Raw genomic sequence first — 20,765 nt, forward strand, 5'->3', positions numbered from 1 at the left:
AAAGATGCCAGAACCTTACCAGTAAGACACACCCTTGTGGTGATACAAAGATTAATAGAAATGGATGAATTTAAGATATAGAAAAATGCCTAAGCCATTGGCCAAGTAGTATTTTAATTTTAAATTTATATAAATTTTTGTAATTTACCCTGCTCAATTTGCTCCTTTTCATTAGAAATTTTTGTTAGAATTAATAACCACAAGACAGAGTCTATATAAGGCTGTTTTGAGATTTCCTCTCCTGACAGAATTAATCCAAAACTCTTCACTTTAGCCTCAGGCAGACTCTTCAAACAACAGCAAGAAGCAGCCACATTCTTCACCAAAATATTACAAACCAGTTTCTAGGCCACATATTAACTCCTCTGTATTCTCTTGATCCAGGAACCCACCATTCAAATCACACTCAGCACCACTGTCTTCCATGTTCCTACCCATTAAGGATGGCCCATTAAGCAGTCTTTAAAGTGTCAACTGCTTTTCTATTCCACAGTCCCAAGGTCTATAGTCTTTCAAATAAAAGCATGGTCAGGCCTATCATAGCAATACCACAGCCCCTGATGCCAAGTTCAGTCTTAGTTAGGGTTTCTATTGCTATGAAAAGACACCATGACCACAACAACTTTTATGAAGGAAAACATTTAATTGGGGTGGCTAGCGTATAGTTCAGAGGTTCTGTCCATTGTCATCATAGTGTGACATGCAGCATGCAGGCAGACACAGTGCTGGAGAAGTAGCTGAGAGTCCTGCTTCTTGCAGACAATAGAAAGTGATCTAAGACACTGTGCATGGCTCAAGCAAATGTGAGATCTCAAAGCCTACCTCCACAGTGACACACTCCCTCCAACTTGCTGTGAAGTAGATCATACCTACTACAACCTACTACTACCTTGTGGCAATATCTTGTTTATACTCTAACAAATAAAGCTTGCCTGAAGATCAAAGGGAGAAGCTGTCCACTAGTTAACTATAGAGGTCTGGGGGCACTGGTAACCTTATAGGAATTCTGACAAGATTTAGAATCACGGTCAAGTCCTGACTGGGGTGTTTTGTGTGGTCCATCTTGGCCAGTAGCCTGAAAGCTGTTCTGGATGTTGGATCACCTGGGCCATCACTCTCATTGGAGACCTCTCAGGGGTTCTTGCTCGATAAAACTATATTAGCCTGGAAGAAATCCACATCTTCTCATCTTCTATGGAAACAAAAGCAGAACCTCTTTTCCAGAGCAACATATCCTTAGACTCAAGTTTTGAAGTCAAGATACCTTTATGTTGGTTTAGCTTAGCAGCTCCCACAATCAAATATCTCTCTGCAGTTAGCTCATTAACAGTCAAAAAATTTAAAGAAAACACAATAGTATGCACAATCCAGAGTCTCTGTGTATTTCCCATCTTTATGTGACTTATTGTTAAAGAAATACTATATTATGTTTACTGTCTCTTTAAAGATTTTATTTTTATTTTTTAAAATTATTATTTCTTTCTGTAACTGCCTATACCCATTTTTGTTGGGGGATGCTGCTAGTATCTTTCCCAACCACCCTAATTCAAAATAATCACACAGAAACTATATTATTTGCAATACTGTTTGGCCAACAGCTTAAGCATATTTCTAGATAGCTATTATATTTTAAACTAACCCATCTCCATTGATCTGTGCATCACCATGAGGTCGTGGTCTACAAGTAAAGCTTTGGCTCCAGCGGAGGCATCTGTCTCCTGTGGGTGGCTATATGGCTTCTCCTCGCTCTGCCTTCTTTCTTCCAGCATTTAGTTTAGTTTTCCTGTCTAACTTTACTCTGTTAAGCCATTGGCCAAAAGCAGCTTCTTTACTAACCAATGGCGATAAAACGTACTCACAGCATTCAGAGGGGATCCCACATCACCTCCCCTTTTCTGTCTATGTGAAAAGGAAGGTTTTAGCGGGGCAGTGATGGCTCATGATTTAATTCCTGCACTCAAGAGGCAGAGGCAGGTGAATCTCTGTGAGTTTGAGGCCAACCTGGTCTACGAGGGCTAGTTCCAGGACAGGCTTCAGAGCCAGAGAAACCCTGTCTTGAAAAAAAAAAGGAAGATTTTAACTTTAACTTAGCAAAATTACATATAACAAAGAAGGTATTAAGCAAGAATTATAGTTAAAATATTTATATCTACTTTATCTTTTATCATAACTAAGGAAAACTATAACTATATATTTTTAACTCCATTAAAGACTCCAGAAGGATATAGTATTACCTAAGTAAACAGGACGTGCATTACAAGCAACTTCCAAAACTCTAGAATTGACAGAGACATTTCACTGCCTGGACAGTCATTCAAAGTTGTTTTGTATCATTGGAACATCCATCTTCAGCCTACAGGCCCATAGTATCTGGCAGACTTTTCCATGAAGCAGGAAATTTGAAAGACTGTTTTGCTTATATTGGTAGTTTGTCAGTCACTTTCTACTGGATCCTGCAGAATGTCTGGCAGACTCTTTCCTGAAGTAGTAACCCTAAAGAACTGTCTCACCATTAGGCAAGTTCATCAGTCATTTTTCTGTGGGTCCTGCATATCCAGTTCATACAGAATAACATCAAAAAGTCTAGGCAAGAGCAGTTTCCTGCCCAAATGGCTAGCAAACTCCATGAGAAGCCCCTTCGATACCCACCATCCTCTTGAAGTAGATTGATGCTGTCAGGAGCAGATGTGTCTCACTGTCATGAAAAATCCTAAGTTTTTAAAACATTTTAAATGTTATATTTTATAGGTCTTTGAAAGTTTTGAAGATTATCTATCAAACTGAACTATTTCTCCATATATTGAGAAAACCTAACTAACATAACTATAAGTTTGACTATTATAGATGACTATCTATTAACCTATATTTCTTAATTATATATTACATTTTTAAATGAGCTGCACAAACATAATACTTTAATCAAAAGGAGAAATATATATATATATATAACAAAATTGATCTTAAATTTTTATCAGTAAACTAATATTCATACCAATGCAAAGTATCGATCTCTATGTCATATCCTCTTTTAAATGCAAACGAACATTTATAAACAATCATTTAGAGAATTTGGGTATAGTTTTCTCCAAACTGCCTCCTGCTTTTTGTTGGGCAAAGTAACTAATCCTTTCTTTCTTAGGTTTACATACCTTTTTTAAACATTCTATGACCTATTTAGGGGTTTCTTTTGTCTGAATCTGCCTGCATTGAATATCTGTAATCATTTTCCAACCAGGATAGTTTTTAAACTGTTAAGCAAGCATGGCTAGGACCAAAGTCACAGCCTTGGCTGTTGGTTCTGACCTATTCTGCTATCTAACACAGTGGAGGTACATTCACTGCCAGCTCTGTGAGTCATGCTTACTGCCCCCATGGAGACCATGCTCAGTCTGTATAGCATGAGACTCTTAATCTCAGGGTCATGGGTTCATGTACCACACTGGGCTCCAAATGTAGCTGGAGACTTTCCTTCTGTCCTACCTGGTCCCACTGGACTGATTTCTCTCTTGCCTGCTAGTTTCTGCAGCCACTTATAAAATAATCATTCAGAGGTTTAATATTAATTATAATTGTTTGACCAATGGCTCAGGCTTCTTTCTGGTTAGCTCTATACATAAATTAACCCATTTCTAATAATCTGCACATCGACATGTACTCTGGAATCTTATTCCTCCAGCAGCTGATGGTGTCCCCCCCAACTCCCTGTTTCTCTGCTTGGATTTCCCACCTAGCTATATTCTACCCTGCCACAGGCCAAAGCAGCTTCTGTATTGACCGGTGGTAATAAAACATATTCACAACACACAGAGGGGCATCCCACATCAACAACTCCTCATAGTGCCACTTCCAATGCCCCAAGGGGGGGCAATTACATGCAAACTACCTCAGATAGCATTTTCAAATTAGTGAATATTGCTTCTCCTAAAAATCAAAAGTGCCCACGGGATGAAAGAGGTCTGCCCCTTGCTGCAGCCATGATGTATGTAGGTGCAGCAGGATCTCTGGGACGGATTAGTTAACTTGAAAAGGATAAATAAGTAGTCAAGTCAGTGATATGGAGCGCCCAGCAGTGTGAACACAGCAACTCCCCTGAATTCATGCTTGACTCATTGATCTTGGCCTGGACTCCTGAAGTCAGACACTGGAAGTACCTTCTGTCACACTTGACTTGGGTGAGTGACTGCCGCATCTTCACATTGTGCATGTCCAACAGGCTTTACGGTACGAAATCAGAACAAGAAGGACTCACCTTTAATATCACTTGTGATCTGATATGGTCCCTAATTCCATTTTGACATGTCTTTAGATTTTAAATTCACAACACAGTCTTAGTAAACTTCGACAATGTATGTCCTCCAACTTAATAGCTACTGGTAACTGGAATTCTAAGCCGACATGGGAAGAAAAGGCTGTTAATACAAACTGAATTTTTAGCAAAAGACATTTAGAAGAATATTCAGAATGCTTTCCTTTCCAAATGTTTGCTCTTGAATTTACAAACTTTCTCTTCTGAGTTTAGTAACAGTACGGGACTCTCAAGGTTGTTCTTCTGAAGCACAGTTTAAAACACTCAAACTTCTGATGTTTAATATCATCTATCCTCAAATGTTATTATTGATCTCAAAGAGATTTAGTTAAATGGGTAACCGTATTTGAATTCATGTATTTAAATAACAAAGACAAACTTTGCTTGAAATGTTTTGCTTAAGAAAGGACGGACCTTAAGGGAAAAGTAGAGGAATCAGGGATAGGGGAGGAATTGAAGGGGGAGTAAATACGGGGGTAGGCTGGATCTAAATATATTATATACATGTATAAATAATAATATATTTAATTCAACAAGAAAAGACACCCATGTACTTCATCCTTTTCATTTCTTCCACTATTCACTGGAAGCTAAATGACAAGACTGATAGATTCATATACGTATGATTTTCCGAAACTACTGATACACACATCCACAGGACAAAGAACCCAGAAATATCCTCGTGTGCATACAGTCAAATGATGTTTCACAAAGACACCAAGAACATATATTGAAGGAATGACAGATTCTCCAGAAACGATCCTGGGAAAACTGGACACCCATATGCCAAAGATAAAAGTTGACTGCAAACACAGAACAAAAATCAAAATAGATCAAAGAACTAAATGCAGCCCTTTGTGAGATACTGGGAGAAAATATGGGGGAAACACTGGTATACACAAAGACTTTTCGAATAACATCCCCGAAACACAGACAACAAAAGCAATAGGGGTGAAATGATTACAAACTGACACAATGAAGAGGAGAATTAGAAGCTGGAAAAAGAGCCAGGAGACAGGGATGAGATATTTGCAAAAAAGACATTTGACCAGGGCGGATATGAGCAATGTGTAATGAACACAAACCGCTCAACAATAGTAAGACTAGGCAACATAAAAACAAAATGGAAAGATGATCTGAATAGATATTCATTTATTAAGAAAGGAAGACACATAAATAGCCAACAAATTTGAAGAAAGAATTCTCAGCATCACTAATAATCAGGTAAATAGAAATCCATAATAATATGCCACTTTACCCTGACAAAGCAGGAATGTTTGGGAGCAGGAAAAAAATCAGTGAAATATGAAGAAAAGTAAACTGTTTTCACTGTGGGTGGAAGTAGAAACTAGAATAGCCATTATTGAAATAGTGTCAATATTCTTAGAAACAAAGAAACAAGAGAGAACTAAGCTAAAAGTAGAACTGTCAGATAACCCAGCAGATTCAGGAGCCAAAGAAGACCCACTTTAGAATAAATGAATAAAGAAAATGTGATATAAGCACACAGTGGAATGTCAGTCGGTCATAAAAAAGAATAAAATCATGTCATTTTCAGCAACACGATGTAGCTAAGGGACATTGTGCTAATTGAAGTAATATTTTATACTTTATAAATTTATATACTTTATAAATACACTTTGAAGTATGTTTTCAGTTATATGTAGAAGCTAACATAGTTTGTCTCCTTGAATTTGAGAGTGATCATCAAGTCTATAATGGGGGAAAGGAACGGAATAGGGAAAGATACTATCAGGTACCAATCAATACAGATAGAGGAATAAATTCTAGTGTATTACAGAATAGTGAGGGAAGTATAGCTTTAAAAATTATGTGCCTCACATTACCATCCCTGACTTCAAACTCTATTATAGAGCTACAGTATTGAAAACAGCTTGGTATTGGCATAAGAACAGAGAAGTCGACCTATGGAATCGAATAGAAGACCCAGATATTAACCCACAAACTTATGAACACCTAATTTTCGACAAGGGAGCTAAAGGTATACAATGGAAGAAGGAAAGCATCTTTAACAAATGGTGCTGGCATAACTGGATGTCAACCTGTAAAAAAATGAAAGCAGATCCATATCTATCACCATGCACAAAAATCAAGTCCAAATGGATTAAAGACATCAACATTAATCCGTCCACTTTGAACCTGATAGAAGAGAAAGTGGGAAGTAGTCTACAAGACATAGGCACAGGAGGCCTCTTCCTAAGTAGGACCCCAGCAGCACAGACAATAAGAGAAACAATGAATAAATGGGATCTACTGAAACTGGGAAGCTTCTGTAAAGCAAAGGACACTGTCAGTAGGACAAAAAGGCTGCCTTCTGACTGGGAGAAGATCTTCACCAACCCCTCATCAGACAAAGGTCTGATCTCCAAAATATACAAAGAACTCAAGAAACTAGGCACTAAAACTCTAATTAACCCAATTAAAAAATGGGGGTACTGAACTTAACAGAGAATTCACAACAGATGAACTTCGAATGGCCAGAAGACACTTAAGGTCATGCTCAACCTCCTTAGCGATCAGGGAAATGCAAATCAAAACCACTTTGAGATACCATCTTACACCTGTCAGAATAGCTAAAGGCAAAAACACCAACGATAGCCTATGCTGGAGAGGATGTGGGGTGAGGGGAACACTCATCCATTGTTGGTGGGAATACAAACTCGTGCAGCCACTGTGGAAATCAGTGTGGCGGTTTCTCAGGAAACTGGGAGTCAACCTCCCTCAGGACCCAGCAATTCCACTCTTGGGAATATACCCTAAAGATTCCCTAACATACTACAAAAGCATTTGTTCTACTATGTTCATAGCAGCACTATTTGTAATAGCCAGAACCTGGAAACAGCCTAGGTGCCCCTCAATAGAAGAATGGTTAAAAAAGGTGTGGAACATATACACATTAGAGTTTTACTCAGCGGTAAAAAACAATGACATCTTGAATTTTGCATGCAAATGGATGGAAATAGAAAACGCTTTACTGAGTGAGGTAAGCCAGACCCAAAAAGAGGAACACGGTATGTATTCACTCATTAGTGGATTCTAACCATAATTAAAGGTCTTTGAGCCTATTATTCGTGATCCTAGAGAAGCTAAATAAGAAGATGAACCTGATGAAGATTATTTAGCTATCCACCAGGAGGTAGGAAATAGACAAGAGTCCCAGGTAACCTCGGGTGCATGGGGGGGTGGGAGGGTCGATGGAAGGGGAGAGGGTTAGAGAGAAGGGAGTAGGGGAGGAATGGGGAAAGCTCGGTGGCCTGGGATGGGGGGGAGGGAGGAAGGATGAATATGGGATCAGGGAAGAATATATTTCAACTAAGGGAGCCATTTTAGGGTTTACAGGAGACTTGATTATATATGGGATCCCAGGTCCAAGGAGAGATCCCCCAGATTGCTCTCTGGACAGAGGAGAGGGTGCCTGAATTGGCCGTGGCCCATGACCATACTGATGTATATTTTGCTTATCACCATAGATCCTTCATCTGGCGAAGGACGGCGATACAGTCGGAGACCCACATTGGAGCACCGGACTGAGCCCCCCGAGGTCCAAATGAGGAGCAGAAGGAGGAAGAACATGAAAAACGAAATCAGTACTGCGAGGGATGCTATCACCCACTGATACAAGGGAACGGATCTGATGAGAGTTTACCAAGGCCAGTTGGACTGGGACTGAACGAGGACGTGATCTAACCAGATTCTCGGAATTTGGCCGGATTCTATGACTGTGGCTGGCCCGAAGTCTTTCTGAAAAGCCATTGACTGTGACACTGGGACCTGTTTCCTCTACATATACTGGATTTTGGGGATCCAGTCTGTTTGGACACTCACCTTCCTGGACCTGGAGGGAGGGGGAAGGAACTGGAACTTCCCACAGGGCAGGAAACCCTGACTGCCCTGGGGGACGAAGAGGGAGGAGGAGGGGGAGTGGGGGGAGTGGGAGGGTGTTGGGAGGGGGGGCGGAATTGGAAACTTTTATAATTTAATAAAATTTACTTTAAAAAAAAAATTATGTGCCTCAGAAATATCATGAAGGATTCGAGGGCTTTCCGCACAAAAAAATGATGAGCATTCAGATTTGAACATTACATGTGCTTCCCAAGTATAAAACTATCACAATATACAATATGTATAAAATATCAATTAAAGCAAAATTTAAATATTAAATACATGTGACTTTTCCATTGCACATGAGGTCATCTGATGCCACAAAGAACTATCTGATGAAATCAGGAATATTACATCTCAGGAATAAACTCACAGAAGTATAAGGGAAATAACATCCAAGGAGAGAATGCAATAAGCCAAGGGGCTTTCTAATCTTCTTTCCATCAGAAGGCATTATACTGGAGAACACTAAAATTTAGACCGTTCAAGTAGAAAACCAGGTGTTAAGAAGTGGGGGGTAACTCAGAGTATACTATTTGTCGGTAATGCATAAAACATCTCTTTTCTATATATTTGAATGTGTAAGAACCCAGAAAAAAAAATGGCTGTAAGAGATAAATATTCTCTACTAATTCAGCTGGTTCAAAGCTCAAAAGTGAATGTCTTGTTCACTCAAGTAATCGGTAAGTTTTCTGGAAAGAGAAGAAAGATGAACTGGAATTGTAAAGCATTGCTAGTAGCTTTGTTACAGAGACATTAATGTTGCGAACTACCTAGAAATGCATTTGCAAAGGCAAGAGTTTAACTGATATAAAGTGGCAAAACTATTGTCATCAAGACAAACATTTATTTTTCCGATAGAAGACCCAAGCTATGCCACCTAGGCTGCAGTGTCTCTGTAGGAGGTCCACACTTGGTTTTCTTGCCATTTTGCTGTCCTCAACAGGCATCTTCCATTCTGTGGCTCAAGGTATCTGCTCTAGCTGCCGCGGTCACATTCTAATTCCCACTTCAAGGAAGTGACAAAATTAAAGGATAACAAAACTTCTCCTAACATAGATCATATCCACAGGGATCATATCCACAGTCACGTTAACAGCAAGAAGATCTGAGCGATGCATGCTTTACTGCTTCACTGCGTGTCCTATGAAAATTCTATTACTGTGAGCAAATGGGAGAATGGATCTAGGTGAGGAGCCATTAGCATAAGTTGAGTATGAGATCCTGTCAGTTGTCACCAGCATGATCCGTTCTCAGATTATCGTTTTTGCTACGTAAGGCTAATTTCCAATTGCATCACCATCAAGGTAAATGTTAGACCATGGAGGGAAAGCTTATACCCCATTACCCTAGCACGCTTCTGTGATCTTGACGATGTCAATTTGGGAAGAGTGAAAGGAGAAAACTGGGACACAATGTGCTTGCTTCTACAGCTGAAAAGTTTAATGATTTTCTAAATGTGTTGGGGATATGGATCTGTGAGAAGATGAGACTACAAGAGAGTATCTCAGATCTGGAGAAAGCTGAAGAATAGCCGTTTCAAATTGTATCCAATAGGTACAATTGGTATTGCACACTTATTGAGACCTTACGTTATCTGAAGGTAATTCTGGTCATCAATAAACTAGACATGCATGAGATCTATAATAACAAGTTAGTGAGATACATATTAAGTGAGAAACAGCCAGTTTCTTGTGAACCTCCTTTAAATATGACAATAAATTTATGTTTTTTCTTACAACTATTTCCAATATATTCTGTTGTTTTATGCACTTTATTTATTTGGTCATTCCTATATTAAGCACTGGAAAACTTGCAGTTTTAAATGTAATCATCTTCATACAAATGACCTTTCCTCTGATGGCTGGGTTTCTAAGAGTAAAAAAATTACTAAGTCAGCATCACTCAGACCGACTGTTTCCGTATCCAGTGTCTTTGATGGTTAAGATACACCCACCCTTTTTACTTCCTTATCTGATGTATTGATACAATATTGACTATATCACTGTGAGGTTCTAATAGATAATAACTTTTCCTGCCTCCCCTCATTTTTACACAGACTAGTGTGATTTTAGAACAAAACCAAAAATGCAAATACTGAAAAAATTAAACAAACATAGGAAAAAGTCACCTCATATGATTGTAAAATCTTAGCAACAGCTCTCTTTCCTACACTGCACACGCATTCACTTCAGAAGCATTATCCCAATAATTTTAAAATGGGAAAATTCTATTCTGTCTAAATTTAAAAGCAAAAGACTGAAAGTAACTAAAATAGCCATTATTAAATGTTTTTGCTCATGCATTTCATGGATCTGGTAGCAATTTAAATTATATGAAAATCTAGAAAATGTTTATTTCAAATAAAATATGTATAATTCATAACTTATTGCAATACATGCTAACTTAATACATGAAACTAATTGGAAAATATTAATCTTTTGCATTTTTTATCTCCAGTTACAAAGCTGTGGGTTTTTTTTATAATTTCACAATTTTTTAACTATTCTTTTCTCATCTATCACATCCTGACTGAAGTTTTCCCTTCCCCTTCTCCTCCCAGTCCCTTCCCCAAACCTCCTCCCCCAACATCCAGTCCTTTCCCTTCAGAAAAATGCAGGCCTCCAGGGGATATCGGCCAAGCACAGCATTTCAAGATGCAATAATAATAATAATAGATACTTCTCAATCTAATCTACATGGGAAGTAGAAAAAGACAAGATCTCCTGAGTAAATTGGAAGCATGGAGATCATGGGAAAGAGTAGTAAGGGAGTGGGGAGGAAGGAAGGGCAGCAGAGAAAAATATACAGCTCAATAAAAATAATAAAAAAAAATAGGTACCTCCCAATGTATTAAGGCTAGATAAGGCAGTCCAGCAGGAGGAAAAGGGTCCCAAAAGCCAGCAAAAGAGTGAGAGACAGCCCCTGCTCCCACTATTAAAAGTCTCACAAGACGACCATGCTGCATGTTCATAAATATCACTCCTGACACTGCCTGGAGCATCAGGAACCAGAGACTGACGGCCCAGAGACCTGGGATAGAACCAAACAAGACCAGAAAAGAAAAAAAAAAACAAACAAACAAACGGGAGGCAAATTTCACAGTTTTTTAAACTTTCAAAATTATCTATAATGAATTAGAGCCCCAACATAAAATAGTGTAAAATCTCAAACTTACCTTGGTTTGTGACTCTTCTTTCTGTTTGCACTTTCAGAATTAGATCTCAAGAGTTCTTCATGATAAGTGGAAGATATTACTCCAAACTTATTGATCACAGGTGACTTGTGAGCCGGCATAGTTACAGATCAGAAACCTGGAGGAAAATTGCAAAGTCTCAATTAAAATACAATATTACAAATTAACAAATCATGTGCAAAACTTATACAATGTCTCAAGAAGAAAACTAGGCATACTGGGGGATGATTTAAACTGACTTGTAGGAATCAAATCTAACACGCCCAAACCCAATGTTTTCTATTGCGTCACTATGCAAGCTTATCCGTTCACGTGATTTTGTCTATTATAATGGAAGTCTTATTTGCAAAACCACTTCTGGAACAGCACAGCTGGCTAGGCGAGTGGGCTACACGAGGCCAGTGGGTTTGCTTCCCTGCTCTGTGCTGGATTCCTCGTGTAAGCAGGGAGAGCGGCTCTGTCCCGTGTCTAAGAAGGGAGCGGCATGGGATACATCAGTTGTTCACAACAGGGACCAGCAGACAGCAGGCTTTTCGCTAAATGCTGGTGACTGCTCACAAAACATCACGCTTACTGGGGTTTTTTGAGATGTGTTAGCACCTGCTTATATGTCCTGCTTTTTGATCATCGGGGTTATGCTTTCTCATCTATCCTTACTATCCATCTTTTGCTTCCTTTTTAAAAATCCCTGAGCATATTTTTATGGATGTATAAACACATTGGAGACACACTATTTATGTTTAGTGGAATATCTAATGCAAAAATGAGAGTAAAGGAACAGGTCGATCACATTCATACTGAACTATTTTTCATTTCTAAGATAACTTCTAAGACAAATTCAAAAGCTAATTCTTCATATCATTTGATAGTTTGGCAGAAAATAAAGTATACACAAATGGCGTAACTGTAGGAGTGCTTTCTAAAACCATGGACAGTTATAAACAAGAGGATGTTCTTAGGAGCTAACAAAAACAGAGTGGACAGAAACCTCGCTCGGGACCAGACTGGAAGAGGGTCACAGAACGAGGAACTGTAGGAGAGAGGAGTTTAATTAAAACTGTGTCCTTTGGCTGACAAGTGCAACCTGCATGAGGCTGCTCTCAAAGAAGCCTGCAGACTAGGCTTCACTTGCCTCCAGCTCCGGTCCCGTCATCTGCTTGTGCTTCTGGTTAGCCAAGCCAAATTGGAGCAGAAGGCACGGCGCAGGGTGGAGACAAGCGGGAAGCGGCCCTGGGGGGTGATGAGACAATATCTGGCACAAAATGTAAACTGAGGTCTTCTGTTGCTATCGCTATATGGCAAGGCTTGCTTCCAACCATCCACACACTTTAGAACACGGAAGCAAATTCCTAAGTCAGCAGACTTGCGGAGCAACTTGGGGTGATGTCATCAAATATGAAGTTCAATTTAGTGTAGAATACAAGCTACTCCAAGTAGAACTCATGTGTTAGGAGTATATTATATTCAACAGCTACCAATATTAAAATTGGGCATTTCCACCTTAAAAGACACCCAGAAAAAAATTCAAATTCATATCAACACGAATATGATTTTCACAGACAGCCCACAAGCGGAAACAAGCAGCTGAGTTCATCTGATAAATCTAACAAATGCTGCAAAGTTCACAAGGCTTTAACGTGATATAAAATTATTGAGATGGTACGTTCAAGTAACCTATGTAAGGATTATCTCCCAAAGAAGGCAGGGCACACCCCCTCCCGCCCCGGAAGCTCACGAGTTAGCCCATTGGTGGAATGTTGCGTATGCCCGAAACACAGCTGAGATGCCCAAGCTAAAATATGATGTGTTCAGGTTCATTAACAGATAGACAGGAAAATGTACAGGGAGAAAAAGTGTCCTAAGGGTGGAGTCGTAGGGACTGCATTTTATGTTTATTGTCTCAGCTTCACACACCATTAATTGTGGTTTTACGGTTTCAGGAAGACAGTGCTTAGTTGGTTGACAGCGTGGAAACGACTGCTCTAAGATCCTCACATCGTGTCAGATGCCTCGGGGAAAAGAGCGGATGGTCATACTGGGGTGGAGGAGAAACATTACATTTCTGTTGAAAATTTGCAAACGTGACTGACTCTTGGTAATTCTGGAAACTGGATCCATCAGACACCGGTTTATAAACTAGGAAAGCAGTGTCCACCCTTTTTTTTAAGTGTTTCTTATCAAATTCTCAGTACAGCTACAACTGTGAAGGCATCAGGAGAGGAATTACAATGGTCTCTGTTCCTGTGTTTTCAACAGGACACTGTTGCATTGTGTGGTATTTTGAGATTAGTTTTTCTTTCTAAGTTTTTTCAACTAAAATACATTTCAATGATTTTTAACTTACATAAAGTCTTGTTCTCATTTTGGCATAACCAGCAAAGCAAAATTTAAATATGATTGATAAATTTGTTCTAATTTACTCATGACAAATAGACCTCACAAGACTAGTTTTGTCAAGAAAACTCAAAGCATTTGGGACCATGGCAAAAGTTATATATCAAATCATGTTAGCGTGTTTTCAAATCAGAAGAATTTTTTTCCTTTTCAAACTTTGATTTTTAGGCGAATAAGGTCTTTTATACCGCAGGCTAAACTTTAATTCACTACGCAGTTGAGGTTGACCTTGAACTTTCGATCAGTGTGTCACCAGCCTGACTTCTGGCACTGGGGATGAATGAACCCATGCTTTGTGCCCGCTAAGTACCACGCTACCAACATCTGTCTTGTATCATATCGAGTTGGGTGTTTTAAACTACCAAAACAAAAGTATGTTCTTTTGAACATATACTGTGTAAGGAAGAAGTAAATATACTCCTTAAATGCCGCCTACATTTGAAAAAACAAAAGTTCAAAGCTAAACGAATTTTGAAAGGAAGCATTAAGTTTAAAAGTCAGCAGGAGCCTTGAATCGTCGTCGGATCTCTTAGGGTGGCACTGTTACTTAGCCTTTCAAAATGCGCTCAGTTTTGAAAGCAACCATTAAGGACTACATCAAAGCTGTTTCCGTGTAAAAGGTTGATTCTGCAACACACATAAGCTCACAAAATGCCTTCCAATAACATCATCTTCTGATGTATTTAGCATTGGTTTACAATAGAGGAACATGGTCATAGAAGAAATAAACCCAGGAAATGTCTTCACTGCAGCTTGATAAAATGCACATATTGCTTCCACTGGCAACTGCTGTACTACTTTGTAATTTTAAAAGAATAGCTAGTTAAAGGTAGAATCATTGGGGCCAGTGAGATTGCGCAGAAGGTAGAGGGACTGGCTGCAAAACCTGCAGACCTGAGTTGGATCCTCAGGTCCTACGTGGTAGAAAACTTTCAATTCTTGATCCTCTGACTTCCACATGCATGTAACAGTGCACATGTGAGACATACACACACACACACACACAAACATAAACACACACACACACATGGCACCATTCTAAAAAGGAGCTGATAAGTGAGGCAGATTAAAGTTTCATGCAACAGTCAACTTTATTCAGAGCATCAGACTCTTTATACTATGAGGGTTAAGAAGAGTCATATCTAAAATCTAAAATAATAATATCTATTCTCACCACTACCAACATCCAGATAGAAACTATGTTCTTTCAGGATACTAGACAACATTCATCAACAAAAAGAATTTCCCCAAATGGAGGGAAGTATTCTTTTAATATAACCCTCTGTACAATAAAAAAAAAAATCATGGGAATGAAGCGTACAATTACAAGGAGAAGCCACACATGGCAGACAAGTAAGCTGCACGGAGCAAAACCCATGTTTTTCCATAGAAGCACATAAACAATTATAGTAGCCAGCTGTAATGAATAATCTGAAGTAAAGTCCCACCACTACCCCTGAGAGGAGTGTGAGAGCGTAAGCCAGAACAACTCCTTGTTTCCGAAGAAACTCAAGTCACAAGACTCTATCTTGTCTTGTTTTCTTAGAGGCTTTTCTCACAAGCACTCAGAATTCTCCTTGTACAACTTTTGGACCATGTTCTAATAATAAATAAACAAACAAATCTATTTAAAAAATCAGTGGCGGTGCATGCCTTTAATCCTAGCACTCGGGAGGCAGAAGCAGGTGGATCTCTGTGAATTCGAGACCAGCCTGGTCTACAGGAGCTAGTTCCAGGGCAGACTCCAAAGCTACAGAAAAACCATTTCTCGAGAAACCAATCATAATAATAATAATAATAATAATAATAATAATAATAGTGTGCAAGTAAAATTAGCAGTCAACTACCTAAAACTGAGAAAGATAGCACTTCTTTCTAGAGAAATTGTTAAAATTAAGACACCAACAATGACAAACTGTGATCTTGGAATGAGATTCTGACAGAGATGGGAAATAATTCAGACAAGCAAAGAACTGAACAAACATCTTTTAAAAATGAAGCCAGGTGACCTTAGTCCTACAGTTTGATTTCTGACCTTGGTCAACCATGTGACTGGCTTTGAATTGCATTCCTCACCGAATACACCATCCGGGTGAGGCTGTGGCTCATCTGTCGTCTTCTCTCTCAGCTCTATTGAGGTATAATTGACGAACCTGTATGTGTTTATGGAATAGATTGAGATGCTGGGAGTAAATGCTGTGAAAAGATGACCATGTTATCAAAAATATGGATCCCTCACATACAGACTGTTTATCTGTGTGGTGAATATATTTAATATTTACCTGTAGCACAAATAATAAACCCAGAGACAGATACTGGGGTTCAAGCTGAATGATCAGAGAAGTAAAGCAGCCAACCACTAGAGAGCTCTTACCTCTATAAAATCTTCAGGTTGAAAGAGGGCAAGTTCCTGTCTCATCCCGAGCCTTACATGCCTCTCTAGTGCTGGGATTAAAGGTGTGCACCGCCACCACCCAGCTTCTGTAACTGACTAGTGTCACTCCTGTATGGCTGGCTAGTGTGACTAACTTTGCACTCTGATCTTCAGGCAAGCTTTATTTGTTAGATCATAAACAAAACACCACCATAATTACCTTAGCAATTTTCATTGCTAGCTATGGTCTCCATGTTGGACAATAAACTTTCAGATCTCTCCTCCAACGGAAATGTATGCCTTTGATTAAGGGTTCCATGTGTACCCTCAACCACAGTCTCAGTGAGTATCATTCTACTCTCTGAATTTGAGCTTGATGTTTTGAGTCTACCCACGAATAAGACCATGCAGTATTTATCTTTTTGTGTCTGACTTATTTCACTTAACAAAACATCTTTCAGATCCACCCATTTTGTCACAAATGAGTACTTTTTCAGGATGATTTATTATTCATATATATATGCTGTGTTTTCTTTCTCTGCTGATTCATTACAGACGTTTGTGCTGACTGTGTATCTCGACTCTTAGGCTGCAGTAAATACCCTTTCACACCATTTCCATCTCCTTTGACTGCATTAGAAAAGGCTAGCTGTCTGCCTTTATTCCTTCCATAGCAACCTCATATTGTTTCTGTACTTGCTATCTAAATTTCTAACTTTTGAAACACTGCACAAGGAATATACCCAAGCTCACCTACATTTATGATATACAGAATGAATATTGTCATGCACCTCTGATTTGTGGCAATTTGGCTGTGTGGTGATAGCAAACTAAAACAGAAAATATTATCTATCAAAATAATATTCAAGGGCTGAAGAGATTGCTCAGAGGTTAAGAGCATTGCCTGCTCTTCCAAAGGTCCTGAGTTCAATTCCCAGCAACCACATGGTGGCTCACAACCATCTGTAATGAGGTCTGGTTCCCTCTTCTGGCCTGCAGGCACACACACAGACAGAATATAGTATGCATAATAAATAAATAAATATTTTTAAAAGATATAATATTCAAGCATAGAGGTTTATAAATACAGAATCAATGTATTTTTAGACATTAATTTTAGTTTTGATGTAATTACATAAGAGAACTTATAGGAACTTACTACTACTGAAACATTGAGAATGTGCCATTAGTGTTAGATAAAAGTTAATGTTTGAAAATGATTTTAAAATTTTGAATTTCTGTTATGCCTGTCATGATTCCTATTTGAAATTCATTTTTACAATGATTGTTATTAAAACAAGATGTGTAAATGACAATATACTAATTTAGTCCATGCAAAGAATAGTAAGAAATTAAGAAACTTTTGTGGGTCTTTTTCTAAGACAGGGTCTCTCTGTGAATCTCTGGCTGTCCTGGAACTCACTCTGTAGACAATGCTGACCTCGAACTCACAGAGATTCACCTGCCTCTGCCTCTCCGAGTGCTAGGATTAAAAGTGTACACCAAGACCACCAGTGAACTTAAGAATTTTTAAGATATGTAATAAAATATAAGAGCATTATGTCTATTACTTTTCAGAAGCATTTATTATGAGCTATTGTGGGTCATGATGTAATGACAGCCTATAGCAATTGAAAATTCAGATGTCAACCTACCAGAGAAATTATTCTCAGGTGGAGGAACCCTGTCTAGCAAGGCTTGCAGGACTCTGTTCTCTGTGTCCGTAATTTCTCTCATGAGTCTCTTCATTTCTTCCCTAAGAATAGTTTTGAGAGTTTCCCCACTGCTTGTGTGTTTATCTTGTTAAAACATCCCATCTACTGGGCACACATATATCTGTAGATAGTCAAGAAGATGATTTCTCTCTATACTGTGCTCTCCACATTATGGTGAGAAACTTAGAAGCCTGTTCTCTTTCATTAGACTTACTGACAGAGCAAGTTGGTCAGACATGATGTGTCCTTCTGGACAGATTACAAACAGAACTTCCACAGATTTTACTTATGAAATTGAAGGTGTCTTACCTGGTAGTATCTAAGCCCTTCAAAGGATTAAGGGCAAATTAGCACAATATTGCAGGTATCGGGCCTTGTTATATCATAGTCCTTCAAGAGATCAATGGCACCTATGCTGTGCCAAGTTTCCTTCACTGGCACCTCCCTGCTCTGACTCAAAATAGCAATTAACACTTTGTACCAGGTTTTGATGCAAGATTTTAGATTCAGTAGACCAACTGTTTGTGTTTAGGGCCTGAGATTCAGGTGATAAGAAAGACTGCTAGCTGACTAACCATGTCAGATATTAATAATCACACTTAAGACATATAAAACAGTACAAATATTCTTTGCCTCTTCCTTAGATTTCTCATTGGTTAGTTTCTTTCCTTTGTAACCTTTGTAGCTGTCCCTTTAAGAGACAAGCTAACTTTTACAACCCGCAGCGGCTGTCAGTCACCAATTAATCTGACCAAGTCTTTGCCTTGCAGGGTTTTTTTTTATTACTAATGAGTTGGGAAATTGTAATGGAAGAGAAATAAGTTGAAGAAGAGGAAAGAATGTAGAAGAATAGAGAATGTAGGAAAATGAAGAAGGAGAATACTGAGAAGAGAAAAAAGAGAATGTAAAATAATTGGAACAAGAGAATTGGAACAAAGATTTCTAACAGAGAATTGGAATTAGAACTGAAACAGAATTAGAACTAAGAAACTATAGACAATTAGGACAATAAAATTAGAATTAAACAGAATCAATCAATCAAAGAGCATGACTCCAACAGCACATGTGTGAGTTTATTCCATAAAGAAAGTTTCTAAGTTCCGTTCACTACACTGTGGCCTCCAACCTGAACTTTGGGAGGTTCAGGACTCACAAGCTGTATATAATTATTTGTTGTTCTGTGTTAGTTACTCTTCTCACTGCTGTGACAACATGCCTTACAAAGTTACATAAGGAAAACTGATTTCCTTTGGCTCACAGTTTGAGGGCACACAGCACAGTGTGGCGAGCAGAGCAGCAGGAGTGTGAGGCAGCTGGCTATACTGCATTGACATCTAGGGAGCAGGAGAGATGAACACCGCAGCTCTGCTCCCCTTTGCCTTTCGTTACTGTCTGGTACTTCAGTCCATGAAATGGTGTTGCCTACATTTACAATAGATCTTCCCACTTCAATTACCCTCCCTAGAAAATCCACACAGACATGTCCAGGGTCTAGTAATCATGGTGCTCCTAAATCTCATTGGCAATCACGATTTAACTGTGAAGGTTCTTTGTCACATTAAGGTGGATGTTTAAATTCACAATGTATGTGTTGTGTGTACATATGAGGTTCTTGTTTAATAATGGTTTTATATTTTGAGAGCAGCTTTAAGCTCACAAAAAAAATGAGAAGAAAATATAGAATCTGATATGCAGCCTTCTTCCATATTTGCACAGCCCACCCCATTTTGCAGATCCCTGTAAGGTGAGTATATTACTTACAACTGCTGAATCTACATCATCATTCAATCTATCAATCACTCAATGTCACTCATGTCCACTTTACAGGTCTGGACTAATTTATGATGATGGTCATCTGTCCCAGTACCACACGTAAGTGTTTCCACACTGTTAAGAGTCCTCCTTGCCCAACCTGATCATCCATTCTTCTCACTCATCTTTTCACCTCTACAACTAAGATGAGATTTTGCCTTGTACAACTGGAATTGTGCAGAAAAGTCTGTTCAGATTTTCCTCTTTCAGTCGGTAGTATTCAGCCAAGGTTCATCTTCATCTTTTCATGGAATGTGGTAGCACTTTTCTTCTTTAGTGATGTATAATCTTCCACTATATAGATGTACAGGTTTCTCTATGTACTGAAGAGCATCTTCATGGATTCCAATATTTTAAATTAGAAGTAAGGCTGTTACAGCATCTTGTGCAGGTTCTTCCATGGACTTACATTTAAAAATCACATAGGTAAATACCAAAATATGTGACTGCTGGATCATAAGTGTACATTGTATTTTGTTTTATAAGAAACTTCTAAGTTGTATTCAAGTGTAACTGTACCATTTTATTTCCTAATCAGTTGATGAGAGTTCCTGTTGTTCATAATTCCCACAGTTTTTATATTGTCAGTGTCTTAGTTCTGGCAGTTCTGATAAGTGTTAGTATATTCATTGTTTTATTCATTAGTTTGTATTTTCATGATTACGTGTCACTGGGTTGTCTTCATGCTTTATAAAACTATTGGATATTGGATATCTATTACATATATATATCCTCTTTAGTGAGGTGTCTGTGAAGGGTTTTGTCCCATTTCATAATTAGTTGTGAATTCTCTTACTATTTAATCAAAAGACTTCTTTATATGTGTCTCATAGCATTCCTTATTGAATGTAACTTTTGGAAATATTTCCTTCTAGTCCATGCTTTTCTCCTCATGCAGAGTAGGATCTAAAAGTCATTGCCATACTCAGGGTTGTATATGTTTTCTTCTACATATAAACTAAGTGATGAAACCTATGTCCCCAATCACTTTTTTAAATGTCTTATTTAAACAATAATTTAATCAAGCACATTAATGCTAAAATGAACACACTGGCATTATCCTAG

The 20,765-nt window shown here is 38.5% G+C and overlaps 1 protein-coding gene across 2 annotated transcripts in view; it reads right to left on the reverse strand.

Annotated features, from left to right (window-relative positions):
• Positions 1-20,765, reverse strand: part of Tmem232 (transmembrane protein 232) — a 277,122-nt gene that overhangs the window by 238,854 nt on the left and 17,503 nt on the right. Inside the window, exons 1-2 of one of the 2 annotated variants that reach the window (XM_048442107.3) lie at positions 13,320-13,415; positions 11,388-11,523 (exon numbers count right to left, since the gene is read on the reverse strand). In XM_048442107.3, the coding sequence (XP_048298064.3) occupies positions 11,388-11,506 (119 nt within the window). In that variant the 5' untranslated portion in view covers positions 11,507-11,523; positions 13,320-13,415. Of the gene's footprint in view, positions 1-11,387; positions 11,524-13,319; positions 13,416-20,765 lie in introns of those variants that run through there. The other variant, XM_085695856.2, reaches the window with a different exon arrangement.

Source organism: Myodes glareolus, chromosome 1, assembly GCF_982192425.1.
Source record: "Myodes glareolus chromosome 1, mMyoGla1.1, whole genome shotgun sequence".
NCBI classification, from domain to species: domain Eukaryota; kingdom Metazoa; phylum Chordata; class Mammalia; order Rodentia; family Cricetidae; genus Myodes; species Myodes glareolus.